Source organism: Diceros bicornis, chromosome 1, assembly GCF_020826845.1.
Source record: "Diceros bicornis minor isolate mBicDic1 chromosome 1, mDicBic1.mat.cur, whole genome shotgun sequence".
Lineage (NCBI taxonomy): Eukaryota > Metazoa > Chordata > Mammalia > Perissodactyla > Rhinocerotidae > Diceros > Diceros bicornis.
Genome location: NC_080740.1, coordinates 20,380,915 through 20,395,076, shown reverse-complemented (window position 1 = coordinate 20,395,076; position 14,162 = coordinate 20,380,915). Strand labels below are relative to the sequence as shown.

At 34.8% G+C, this 14,162-nt stretch overlaps 1 protein-coding gene across 13 annotated transcripts in view; it reads left to right on the top strand.

Annotated features, from left to right (window-relative positions):
* The window catches only part of KIAA0825 (KIAA0825 ortholog), a 370,351-nt gene that overhangs the window by 103,797 nt on the left and 252,392 nt on the right, over window positions 1-14,162 (top strand). For 12 of the 13 annotated variants that reach the window (XM_058530923.1, XM_058531045.1, XM_058531081.1 and 9 more), the window contains 5 exons: window positions 2,496-2,590; window positions 5,574-5,801; window positions 7,059-7,324; window positions 8,739-8,889; window positions 13,151-13,341. In XM_058530923.1, the coding sequence (XP_058386906.1) occupies window positions 2,496-2,590; window positions 5,574-5,801; window positions 7,059-7,324; window positions 8,739-8,889; window positions 13,151-13,341 (931 nt within the window). Of the gene's footprint in view, window positions 1-2,495; window positions 2,591-5,573; window positions 5,802-7,058; window positions 7,325-8,738; window positions 8,890-9,933; window positions 10,280-13,150; window positions 13,342-14,162 lie in introns of those variants that run through there. The other variant, XM_058531682.1, reaches the window with a different exon arrangement.

Below are 14,162 nucleotides of genomic sequence, written 5' to 3'. Positions count from 1 at the left end.
GTACGTCAGTACAATGGAATATTACTTAGTGATAAAAAGAAGTGGGATATCAAGCCACGGCAAAACATGGAGGAATCTTAAATGCATTTTGCTAAGTGAAAAAGAACAATGTGTAAAGGCTGCATACTATGTGATTCCAACTATATGACATTCTGGAAAAAGCAAAGGTATAGAGACGGTAAAAAGATCAGTGGTTGCCAGGAGGAGGGAAAAGGGGAGGAGAGGTGAGTAGGTGGAGTGGAGGGCATTTTTAGAGCAGTGAAATTATTCTGTATGATACAGTAATGATGGATACATGACATTATGCATTTGGCAAAACCCACAGAACTTCACGACACAAAGAATGAACCCTAATGTTAAACTATAGCCTTTAGTTAATAGCAATCTATCAATATTGGTTCATTAATTTTAACAAGCGTAACACATTAATGCCAGATATTACCGATAGGGGAAACTGAGGGCAGAGGAAGAGGGAGTATTTGGAAACTGTACTTTCTGCTCAATTTTTCTGTAAACCTAAAACTGCTCTAAAAACTAAAGTCTATTAATTAAAAAAAAAGGTATGGACATTTTGAGAGGGTGCCAAGTCAGTTTGTCTTATTTATTTTGACTGCTAATGGTGTTTTTGTTATGCAGAATTGTTTTATGGCTTCTGCATTTTGTGTCCTTCTGAAAAGTTGTCTCTACACAGATCTTTTGAAAAAATATTCCATATTTCTTTTAATAGCCTTATAGTTTCATTTTTGTTTGTTTAAAAATCTTTAATTAAATCTGGATTTTGTTTTAATGTTAGAATTGATCCTCATTTATAATACCGTCTTCTTAAAAAGACATAATAAAATGCAAGCCATAGGGAAAGCATTTTAGGTTAAATGGTATAATATGGATCTAAAACCCTCTCTATGTTGTCATGTGTGTTGAGAAATGAAGCAGGATTCCTAAACTGCAGTCCCTGGGCCCTTGGGGTTCATCAATGTGCTTTACAAGAGGGCCTAGGAATCCCCACTAGTGTGTGTGAGTGTGTGTGTGTGTGTTTGTGCGCGCACACATGCTCCTACCATGTAGTCATATTGTGCACTTTGGATAGAGTGTTCTGTCACTTTAATCAAGTTCTCAGAAGTGTTCACAAATCCAAAATGATTAAGAAACACTAGAGTTGAGGAAAACTTTTCCTCAGAATAAACTCTGACAAAATTTCCCGAAAGGATGTTGTTATTGCCTACCAAATAGAATATTTACCTCTCCAGAGAATGTTTCTGTGAACTGTATTACTTAGGAATCATTCATTATTAAGCTCATAGAATCGCATTTAAAAAAAACCAAAAAGGGCCGGCCCCGTGGCTTAGCGGTTAAGTGCGCACGCTCTGCTGCTGGCGGCCCGCGTTCGGATCCGGGTGCGCACCGACGCACCGCTTCTCCGGCCATGCTGAGGCCACGTCCCACATACAGCAACTAGAAGGATGTGCAACTATGACGTACAACTATCTGCTGGGACCTTGGGGGGAAAATAAATAAATGAAAAAAACAAAAACACAAAAAAAACCACTCATCTCCTAGATGACTATATTGATCAGAAGCCATACCAATAAGAATCAGCAAGATTTTGAAATTTGTTTGTCCAGGACATAAGAAGAAACTGACTCTTAAGATTCTTGAAATAAAAGAAAGATTGTGTCATAGTATATAATCCATCATCGTATACCAAGTCTAAGCAAAAAACAAAAGGTAAATGCTAACTCATTCATATCAGATTAAATTATAATTAGTAGAACCTTAATGGAAAAGAGGAAAGATTTCTTTTTGACATATTTATTCATCACACTTTTGTAGATCTATTTTTCCCCCCATGGAAAAGAGTTTCTTAATTCTAAGAAATAAGAGTTGAGGAAATATTTCCATTTTGGGAACTAGAGATTATTTCTTATCTGTACAAGTGTTCGTGTTTTTCCAATGAATTATTGATATACTTATTGAGTATAATTTTTCCTGATATGCTGATGTGTATCCATGTACTTTTGTTCTTCCTTATTTGAAGAAAAGAAGTGTTAATGTGCTAAGGAACACCACCAGTTTTTAAATGCAGTTCTTTAGAATTTAACTTTTTAAATGAACAGAGAAATTAATATTTACTTTGTGCTCTTAACTTATGCTACATTATCAACATGAAAGTGAATTAATGACAAAGGATCTGTATTTTATAGATTATATATGCATGTACATCAAATATGAATATAGATAGCATATAAATTTCATCAAGTTGTATGTACGGGAAAAAACTATATATATTTTGATTCTGTCATTATTGTAATGGTGACATCACCCTACCTTTTGTTGACAATATTCTCTGCATCTTGATATGTTTGTATGTGTGTGTATGTACTATGGATAGAGGTTGTTTACATAATTAATTTTAACCTGAATCTATTAATTACATATGGTATGGTTTGTTTTTCTTAATGTATGTTTGCGTGTTTTTTTCCTTTTCTATTGCATAGGGATTTTGGAGACATCCAGTAGAGAAGTTGTAATAGAGAAACCCAGAGCAAATGAAACCAACATTCCTTTAGAGCAATTACTACCAGTAAAAGAGGTAAGTGTGGGAAAAGGGTGGTATTTTTTTATCCATATATAATAGCATCGTCATATGACTATGAATCCAATATGAATCGAAATGTCTTGAGTTTTACCCCTTGCCACTAAAAAAATAGTTCCTGGTTGAAAATTGGCTTACGAGTTTTGGCAAAAATTGAATTTAGTGGGGACACTGCTCTCTTGCACAGTCTGTTACATGGAAGGTGTAGAGAGCTGGAAGTCAAGAGATCTTTGTTCTCAACCCAACTATTGTCTACACTTTGAGAATTTCGGCTGTAGATAATTGTTGAAACGTGAGAAAATAGAGTTTTAAAAGGAAAGGAAGGAGGAAAGAATAGATTGAACTGGCCTCTTGTTTTAGTGTGCCCAACATGTGCCTGGTTGTTCTCATATCCATTACCACTCTTCCCCTGTTCTGTTCTGTATTGTAAAGAATTACATCTTCCAGGCTTCCTTGCCTTCTGGATTCTGGGAGGGTTTGGCCATTTAAGGCATCGATGGAAGACTGGAGGGTATATTTTGGGGAGAAAACTAGAATATTTCTTCCCCTCTCTGTGTTTTAGGGAACGTCTCTAGTAGTGGCTATGACTTCTTCTTCTTCTCCATGGGCCTTGCTTCCAACACACAGTCCTCCCTCCATGGTTCCAGTTGCATGTGGCAGTTCTGCCTTACCTTTAGCTTTGACTGGTGGCCCCAAGAACTAGATTCCCATAGATAGTCCCCTTTCTTTGTTCCTCCAGCCCTAGGAATGGTAGTGGCTTCCTGCTGTGTGAATATCTGTCTTGCTTCACAACCCATGTTTGGCTCATCAAATCTTCCATCACCTTAATAGCTAACACCCTACATTAAAATTCTTCCTTTTGAAATACCTAGAGTAGTCTCTGATTTCTGAATGGATCTTGACTAATATAATAGGTAAATATTTAAAAAGGCAAAAGACAATAGAATTTTAACAGAGTTTCAACCTAGAAAGCAAGGGAAACAATCAGGAAAATGCAGTTATACATTATGCTTTAACCAAATATCAGAGTAGGTATTCTGAATACCTACTTATTCTATTACCTACTTCGGTAATAGAAGAAAGAGATTCAACTGGTATCTACTTTGTGCATGGAACAGCAAATCACATTATTTCTTCCTCCTTCTTGGATCAACTAGTAAATATTCTCTAGTCTAACTGGAATATGGAAACATCAAATGGGAAGAGTAGAAGTAAGCAAACAATATTTCATGAAAACAAATAGACTTCTAGGAGGAGAGTTGAATAGTAAAGGTTTTCAGTTTTCTTTTGAAGAACAGCTATGAAAGTGCTTAGTTTTCTATATTTTGAAAAGAGAATTCAGTTGGGCCAAGGTATTATAATCACATATAAATTACCATGGGCAAAGGTAATCATCATTGCACACACCAAAAATTGTCACTGCAACCATGGCAATTAATGGCAGTTTTCACCAGAACATATTTCCTCGAATGAATGAATGAGTGAGTTTAATGAATAGACATGCCCGTGGGGAGAACAAAAAGCGGAGTTTTGTTGTTGTTATTGTTTTTAATTTTCACAGACGTCGGTTCCTTTTTACATTTCTATCATAAATGTGTCCCAAGGAAATACAACTATAGCACAAGACTATACCTATGGCACTTCTAAAGTTTCACTTATAAGAAAGGAGATTATATGAGCTGAGTAGATTCAATTATTAATTCTATGTAAAAATAAGAAGAGAGATGTGTTTTCAGGTTCTATGATTTTAAAGGTCCAAATAAACTTTAGAAAGGAAAGTTCAATTACAACTTAATTATAAGCATAATGAGAATGAGAGCCTCTTTTTCTGATTATGAGTCATGGAATCATAGAATTTTAGCTCTAGAAGATGAATCACCTTTATTACTTCATACAGTATATATAAAAAGCATTAAATTAGTGCTGAGTGAGATATGTGTACAAGAAAGTTAAACCAATGATCATAATTTCAGTAATTTTAGACTGAAAGAGACCATAGAAATCATCCAATTCAGCTCTTTTATTTTTCTAACAAAAAACCTGAGATCTAGAAAAATAGGTAATTCAGTAAGGGATATTGAGCCTAGGGTCTTCTGAAGTTGGAGTAGGTGAATTATTACTGTAAACAAGATTACATGAAAACAGGGAAAATTTAAGCCTAGGTTTAGCCTACTGTGCATAATGTTTTTAGTACTGTAGAGAACATTAGAGGCCTTGGAGGAAATGTACATGCATAAATACATTGCCATGTGAGCCAAAGACCAAAAGAAAGAAAGAAAAAATACCACCAGCCTCCACCCCGACCTGTCCCACTCCCCCTGCACACAGAGCAATGCAGATCATTTTAATTCCCCATTTCCTGGGACAAAAGTAGTACTGCTTACCATTTTGTGGGTGGAGAAACTACATAAAATTCTAAAGAAGTAAAAATCTAGAAAGGTTTAGTGGTGTGTTTTCTCTGAGAAATGTATTTCTTATTGCTATTTTTTGGCTTGTCTGGATTTCTGAGAGTGAAAAAGAAGTAAAAGATTGAGTATTAAATGCTGTCTTATGTTACAATACTTGTTAACAATAAACTATAAAAAAGACTATAAAAATCTAATTTAGACTTTATTAAATATATTGAATTTAAAGGTTGCTTTACATGATAAATAGTAAGTGTAACTTTCAGCTCTCATAAAGATGGTTTTATTGAACTATATTTAAGAGATTAAATTTTGAGAAAAGTTTTTGATTAAATCCACTGATGAATTAAAATGAAATGTCAGTATATTACTGTGTGTAAAGAATGCACATGTTTTTGTATATTGCTTTATTCACTAGGTAATATTTTTCAGGTTATAAGAATGGCTTTTACAATTTATCGAAGAATACCTATATGCAACATGCTGAATGAAAGCAATAATTTTATATCTATAACAATTGAAACACTTGTTGCTGAGTTAAGATTAATCTAACTTTATATGAATTTATATTTCAGACTACTTTACTAGATTTTGGCTGGAGAAGTGCATTTAAAGAAGTGTCTCTTTCCATGGCACATTGTATAACAGCAGCAATTGAAGATTTTTCCACAAAAATTCTCCAACAAGAACAGAATGAAAGGTCTTCAGCTGTGAGCTATACTATGAACCTTGTAAATGTCCAGCAAGTTTGGCAAGACAGCTGTGTGATTCCTGAGGATGACCAACCAAAGAAAATTGCAAAAGCAAGTATCAAATGAAATTCTATTGAACTGTAGACTGGCATAATAAGATTTTTTTCTTTCTTTTTTTTTTTTTTAAATATAAGGCATGGCAAAGGGGACCTATAGAAAAATGGTGGAGTCTCTTGGCAAATATTTGGTACTTGACCCAGTACCGGTTTTCTTCTCTGGTATCCACAGGCCACTGCTAGCAAAAAGGACTTAAAACTGTTGCCAACTTGTTGCTCCACGAGTCTGAGGCAATGTGAGGGGGCTTCTGTGACTTCATGGGGAGCTGCGGAAACTGCTTGCTTGGGTTATACCTTTGAATGACTCCAGGAGAAATTTAGGAGGTTGAAGGTGTTACTGTCTTTTATTCGTTTGGGCAACTTTTAAACCTTTATTTACACCTTAATGAACATTACATTTGGTTAACGTCGATCTTACATCTTTATGTGTGCTTTGAGAGTCACACAACATACTGAGAAAATAGGAAGTAATTATGCAAATAGATAAATTCAGTTACTCAGTATTAAGACCACAATGAGTTCAGCAACCTATGACTGAAATGGTTTTAAGAGAGTTCTTAAAGTGGCCTCCTTATTCTGTTACTGCCACCCTGAGGCTCCAGAACCTTCCGCAAGAAACACCGTCAGCTGATCTGGGGACACCGTCAGCTGATCTGGAGTGGAGGCAAGTTTTGCTTTCCCGTCCACCACACCTCTTTTGTCGTTAAGGAGTAGATTCATAATAACTAGTGAAAAACTTGGCACATCACTTCTGAAAGCTGCTGACTCTTTACCAATAAGAAGATGCTACATGAGATTGTTTCTGATGCTTCTAGATTAAAGTTAAACTGATATAACCCTATTTAGATGTGATGATTAATAAAAAAATCTTTTATGAAAATTTAACAAAAGAAAATTAAAATAAGTTCAAAAATAATGCAATCATATTATGTTAAGGATATATATTTTCTGAGTTCTGTTAATGACAAATAAATGTATTGTCATGTAAAGCTATTTCATGAGTTTTTCATAGTGTCTGTCTGGGGAGCACAAGGTTTGAAGGTTATACATAGAGAAGCATCCTTTTGTTATTTCCTTATTTGACATAAAACATTTAACTTTCTATAACTGAAAAATTGATTATTATAAAGTTGTGTCATTTTATTTATGTTTGATGCTGAATTCATTATTTAGGAATTTGGCTCCCCTGTGCCTAAATTACATGGTACTGTCAGAGTACAAATAACTCAGTGCCACATTTATTTCTCCCTAGTTTTGTTCTGACATCATGGAAAAACTTGACACAATGCTTCCACTGGCTCTGGCATGCAGAGATGATTCTTTCCAGGAAATTAGAGCAAACTTTGTGGAGGCCTGTTGTAAAGTGGCAACAGCTGTCCTGGCGAGACTGCAAGAGAGAGGCAAGGAGTTTCCTTCCAAAGCACCCCTGAAAAATTCGTACACACTGCTCTCCACAGCTGTGTATGTCTTCCAGCATTTTATGCAATACGATCATTTGATGAAAGAAACTACTAAGAAGTGAGTGTCATTTAAATGAAGTTGATGGCCGTGCTTAAAGTAACATGTAAACTTTGGATATCACAGTAGTGAAATTTTTGATGATAATATTTGAGAAGAAGATAATAATTAATACGGTGAATTGTTTTCATTTGTGTTGACTAGGAAATGTCCAAAAGTTGGGGAGCAGGGGATATATTAAATCAGATACATAGATAGTAAGACAGATAGGTATTCTCTCTAACGCCCTCCCAAAGACCCATGCATTTTCCATACTCTAATCTGGAGCAACTATTTCCGCATGCTGTTATGATGTGACCAAACACACTCTTTGCATTTTGTAAGGCACATTGTAGTGACTACACTGAAGGAAAAATAAACTTGTTTTTGTGTCACGTATACACAGTTGTGAAATATGCACTTCTCTCTTTTGTTTCTAAGCCAACAGAATGTTAGGAGCTGACAGAGAGAATAAATGCATTTCAGTCTATTCTACTGGCCAATGTAAACGTATTTCAGAACATCCACTTAGTAATGAACGATCCTTAATATCTGAAGAGGAAGCATCTGGCAGTCTTAATTCTCAAGTATTAGTAGTCTAAAAAGACTATATGTTTTCTAGGTAGGGAATAAAAATGATCTCAGATATTATCACGTGGTCTTTCTGACTATCCTTGTTTTCCCTGGAAGATAGCATGGCCCCTTGCAATGGGAACATGTGGACTTGGCAGTCCTGTGGGAGCCCAAGAATCTATTCTATCTTCCTTATTCAGCCTTTGCAGTCCCTTAGTTCTGAGAGAAAGTGTTAGAAAGTGTAGTATAGATAGCTAAAGATAAAAGTAAAATAAATTTGTCTTGATGTAGGATATAACCATGATATTTCTTTAATTCTCACAAGTAGTCAGATGTTGTGATTCGTACTTGTATTTATAAACAAAATGTGCCAGAAATCGCTTTATTTCTGTAGAATATTTTAAAATAGTTTATGAGATAATTAACATCTACAAAATTACAATTTTTAAAATAAAAAGAGTGTGTTTGTGGGACATGTGATAGCTTTATAAAAGTTGATTCTGACAAATGCATGTTGTTCCCTATAATAACGATAACCTAATGCCTAAATAATGTCCTGATCTCTAATAATAGGCTTACAAAGAATACTTTTGTTTTTGAATGATGTATTGACAATGCAGTTTGTCTGAAGTTGAAGTGCATATTTGTGGAACAGCAGATGTACATTTTCAAAGGACTTAGAAAACAAAGACTAGCTTTTTTTTTTTCCTTTTTGGAAAGTGAATATGGATGCAGACTTCAGCATTAGGAGGAAATGAATGATTGATATCTAATAATCAAAACCATTTGTAGTAGTGGAGATTGTTACCTCCTACTGCACAGGCCTTAAATCTCTGTCTCTTTGATCATTCCCTCTGAACAGACCCATATTCCTGGTGCCTGTCCAACGATATCAGGAATTCATCAACACTCTACAGTTTCAGGTTACGGACTACTGCGTCAGAGTTTGTGCTACAAGCATTTTACAGGATGCTGAGAGCCACCACTGGGATGACTACAAAGCTTTTTATGAGGTGTGAAGTTAAGTTTACTATCCCTCCTTTTTGCACAAATATGTTTTACTGCCTACCTGCTTTCTGGCTAATTAGAAACATGAGCTTGGCGTTACTAACACACAAAGGCTGTTAGGATAATATTTTTTAAATATTGAATTTGTATTTAGGAAAAACACTGTTTTTAAAAACCTGAACTAATTAGGCATCAGAACTCTCCTTCTGCTTAAAAGTAAAAATAACTTAATTTGAGTTGCAATGTTTCAGTGCTATATAATAAGTTGGAATATAATGGGATACAATGAAAACGCAAAGAGATAATAATGCCAAATTGCTACAGCCTTGTATTTTTTCCAAAGGGACCAGTTATAGATATTCTTGCTTTTTTTTTCTTGTTATGTATTTCCATCTGTGTTTGATAAATATTTTTTATTAAACAGCTTTATTCTTTACTTATCTTTTCCTTCTCGTTGTATGTACTTGTGAGTGTGCTTTAAGACCCATCTGATCATTTATAGCTTACCTATTTTCATTTAGCCCATGTTTTGAAACCCCAAATTTCTACTGAATGAAAGTGTAATGATTCCCAGTGCAACCAAACCAGGATCAATTAAAATTATTCATCATCAGGCTTCATTAGTTTCTCTTCCCCTAAATCCTATTGATTATACATAAGCCACAATATTTGAAATTCCTTGAAGTTGATTCCAAGCAGGGTGAAACATTTATAATATCTTAATAAAAGATCATCAGAGTTTTTAAAAAATTCATCAGTCAAGCCTGGCTTCATTAGCTTTTTCAATTTACCCTTTCCTCCGGATTGAAGTTTATGATTTTTGTTTTTCTTGATTGTCCTAATCGCGATGGAGTATTGAGAATAACAGAGTGGGGTTTTATTCAATGGAGTCACTCTTGTCACCTCCCTGACACTGAAGATTCCTGTGGCTCCATTTATGCCTGAGTTATCATCATAATAAATGTTGCCACAACAGAGACGAGCTGCTAAGAAGAAGCTCTTTTAAAGGACTTTCCACTTTTTCTAAGGCCATTTCATCTCTCCTTTAGAGGCCCTTCCCAGATAGTTTTTCTTTTTGCAAGAGCATCCGCATAGAGTCTTCCAAACCTGACATACTTCAAACAGCAGTGAGCAGAATGCAAACGAGAAAGTGGTATGGTGCAGCTGGTAGCCTGAGATAAGAATGAAAGGATTGGTCTTCCCCTCTCCTGGCAGCATCAGAGCTTCCTTATTGCCTTGAGGTAAAGAGAGAGGTTGAAAATGAATCCATCTCATGTTTCAAACTATTTCAATATGTCAGTGTACTAATGAGCAATTTTATGTTTTCGTTGAAAAACAGGTATCATCTCACTATATGTGCAACATAGGGTATTGTGTTTCCTCTTATGCAAATTGGGAGCTAGAAGAGTTGTACAGTATAACTAATAAGTAGATACATTGAGAACCTGTTATTGAAGTTACCAAGTATTTTTTTAAAAAAACAACAAATTACCATGTAACACGCAGCTCTTAGATCTTATGACAAGGCTTTAGCTTCAAAGACAGAATTAACAAGATAGTTACCCTGTGATTACATGGTACTGTAGCTTCCATATACTTACATGGTCAGTAGTTACAATTTAATTGCAGAGTTAGTGGTTGTTATTTATGCTCAGAAAAATAAAGTGACACTGCTCTCCCATTTACCAAAAATAAGAACCTTCTAAAAATAGCACAGATTTTAAACTGTTTTGACAACTGGAGTACCTGACATGGTTTTATCCGGTTTGCGGCACCCCTTTCTCCTCCTCTCCCCATTATTCCAACTGATTTGTAAAACAGGACTAGCATGTTTTTGGCAGGCCTGTTTTGAGAAGAAAAGAGATGAAATCTGCCAGACTGGAGGCGAAGGGTAGGATAGAGATCTCAGGGGAACCTATCGCCATGTGCAGAGTGTAGTAAAGAAATAGTGAAAGAATTTATAAGATATAGAGCAATATTTGCTCATGTTTTGTGATATCAAGTGAGCCCTAGATACATTATTTCCATTTTCTAAACTGTCAGGTTGAGAGAGTCGAAGAGTTTGGTATCTCTCTGATGAGGTGCTGGTCAGATGGCGCAGTGGGTGTTCAGATTACATGTTTGGAATTAAGATTTTAGTATAGTTGACATCTGCTCAATTTTAGCAACTTGTGTTTTCCAATAGTCAAAGAATAAAGAATTGTCTGTTCAAAGATAATATTGAGTGGCTTATATAATAAAGCCCAGCTGCTTGTTTCCTGATATATAATCTAAATAAAAGCTCACATCTGTTTACATTATAGTAAGTCTACAAAAATAACAGATGTTTACTAGCAGAATAGTTTTGAAATGACAACAGAGAAACAGGTCAGAAAAATAAATGAATCACATTTAGTTTAATGAAAACCCTTGCATACATTGATATACACATTTTGAAGAGAATTGTGAGAATGATGACCATTTTGGAATGTTTTTAAGTAAACATGAAGTCTATACTTCAAAAAGTCTTAAAAATAAGTATTTTTCACTTTTAGGAGAAGTCTCTGTGTGCCTAAAGTTATTTTTATTTTCTCATTTATTGCTAAAAGGTAGCTATTAAGAAAATTGTTTTTTTATATTTTGAAAAATATGAGAAATCATGTTGACCACGTTATTATAAGCACCCATCCATTGCCATGGAGAATGTTAGTGTAAATCATTCATACTGGTCATTGCATCAGCTGGGGTCAGTTTTGCTTTAATTAACATACAGCACCAAAAGTATGAGAAAGTCAAGCTTTCAATCTCCTTTCTTACTTTAGGAAATTGTTAAAAAGCATTGTTTATCATAGGGCACACAACAAAGAAAGCGTTAGTGACTACAATTTTGCTGCTTCAGTACTAATTTTGTAATTTTTTTTTCTTGAAAAGCTTTGATACAAATCTAGTCAGGAAGTTAGAAGCCAGTGGTTCAAGTCCCCTTTAGCTTGAACTTGACCCTTTGACATTTTGATGCCCAAGTTTCCTACCCAAGGATAAAAATTCTACTCATTTCTAAACTTCATTTGAAACTATAATTGAAACTATAAATTATTATTATTACACTGACTACAAAAGATTTTAGTAATCAAAGAAATTACCAGAAGAATAATACATAAAGAAAATACTAATAGAAATATCTGCGTAGGAAACTATCAACTTTTGGTATAGAGAACAGATTTTTTTAGATGATATTTGTTTGAGAAATCTAAGTAGTGGATAAAGCAGAAATTTGAAGTCAAAGAGGATTACTTAGTGAGAAAATGGGAAGTTTTACTAGTTTAACTTTTGATATAGTAACATAATCAGGATAATGTCTGAAGAATGCATTCTACTCTTGCTATTTCAAATCAGCTTTTGATCTGGTTTGAAGAAAATGAGGTCAGACTGCTAGCATACCTCCCTGAGAACGTGTTAACTAATTAATGCTTGTAAATCACTTGAGGCTGCCTTCTCATTTCTGCCTATTCCCCTTGGCCTTGGCCTCTGTTGGGTCCCCCTCTGTGGTCAGGGAAATTTTGGCACACAGAAGGGATCTGTAAGGGGGTGGAAGGGAATGAGAATCTGGCCCCTTGGAAGTATGATGTGCTATAAAAATACTAAGAAATGATGATAACATCTGCCTAGGCTTTACAAAATCTTGTAAATTCAGGCTATTGTAGTGTCTGTTTCTAGTATTGTTATTGAAACACCACGGATAAAATAGCCTAATGTAACAGCCTTCAACAGTTACCCATCCCCCTTAGTTTCATGCGTGTTGATAAGTATACAGTATTCAAGTTTATTTTTGCTCCTGTCATTTCATTATAATGTGAAATCTGAAACATTTATAAAACTATCTCAATAGTCTCAGAAAAATATACATACGTAATTTAAATAATTAAATTTTAATTTTAGAAGACTCAGCCCACTATCTTAAACTAGCATGACTTGTTTAGCAACGATAAAGCCGATTGTTTAAAAATAAATTTTAAACTCCAGGCCAGGTATAGGTGAATCAAGAATATGCTAGGTTAAATGCTTGTGGTCTGGATTGGCACTAGAATATCTGGTCTCGTAATTGAAATAAAACATATGTTCCTTTGTCAATAAAGATGTTTTACATCTTGTCAAAAATTTTTCTTGGTCATCTAGTGTGTCAAACTCTCCAGCTATTTCCTTTCAGCCTGAACTAATTAGGTTCATAGGAAGCAAACTGACATTTTGGAAGACGTGATTCTATTGTTTAATGTGTGGTGGTTTTGCCAGGGAGAAAGATGCTCCTTCTCGCTCCAGATGTGGCATTATTTCTTGTGGGCTCTTCGTCACGATCTCTGGACCATTCTGCCTTCTAAGTTAGCCCAGGAGATTCTAGCAGAAGTGCTGGAGAAATCTTTGGGTCTTCTGGCCTCCAGATATGCTCGGGCCCATCCCAGTTATAAGAGAACTCCACAGATAAGGTAATTGAAGTTGTGAAAACCATTGCTTTTCAAGAAAACTTTTTCACTAGTTGATATTAAGGAGAATGTAATTCCGAATCTCATGACATAACTCGTTGTGTATTGAACATGTTTCTAACGTCTGAAAGGAAATTGTATTCAATTCCTGTGAGACACTTAAGTGGAAGTGTGGAACGTGAATCAAAATAACTTTGCTCTTTTTTCTTCTTAAAATTTTATATAGAACTCACTTGTTTCTAAAAAATGATTCAAGATGTATTACAATCTAGGACATGTATATACAAAAGTTAATAAATAAGATAAAGAGAGAAAATTAAGGTCCTGAAATGAAGAAAAAAGCGGCAGTGGTGTGATGGAGCAGTCAAGTTGACTTGGAGAGTCTAAGCAACCAGAGGATTTTAGTTTTAGTTGTTTTTTTTTTAAGTCTTTAAATAGTGTCGTTAATCTTCATTAAGGAAACTCCTTTGCCTAATTATTTTTCTCCTTAATATATTCTAATTACTTCTTTCTTCTTTTTCTTTTTTTTTCATTTCTTTTCATTATGTATTTCTAAGAAGCCAGTTCAACAAATGTGAAATCACAGAAAATGAGGAGCAGGAGTCAGTGGGTATTAAATTAAAGACTGAATTATAGTCCCATTCTATTAGTTAGTTAGGCAATGAATAGTACAAAAATATACTTACACGACAACAATGGTCTCTACGAAGAGAAGGCTTTTGTTTTATAAATATTCTGACTAACGCGATTAAGACCTGTCTTTTAGGTATAAAATTTTTTTTTCAGATATGTTTTAGGAGGAATCTAAAGACATCAGAGGCTTT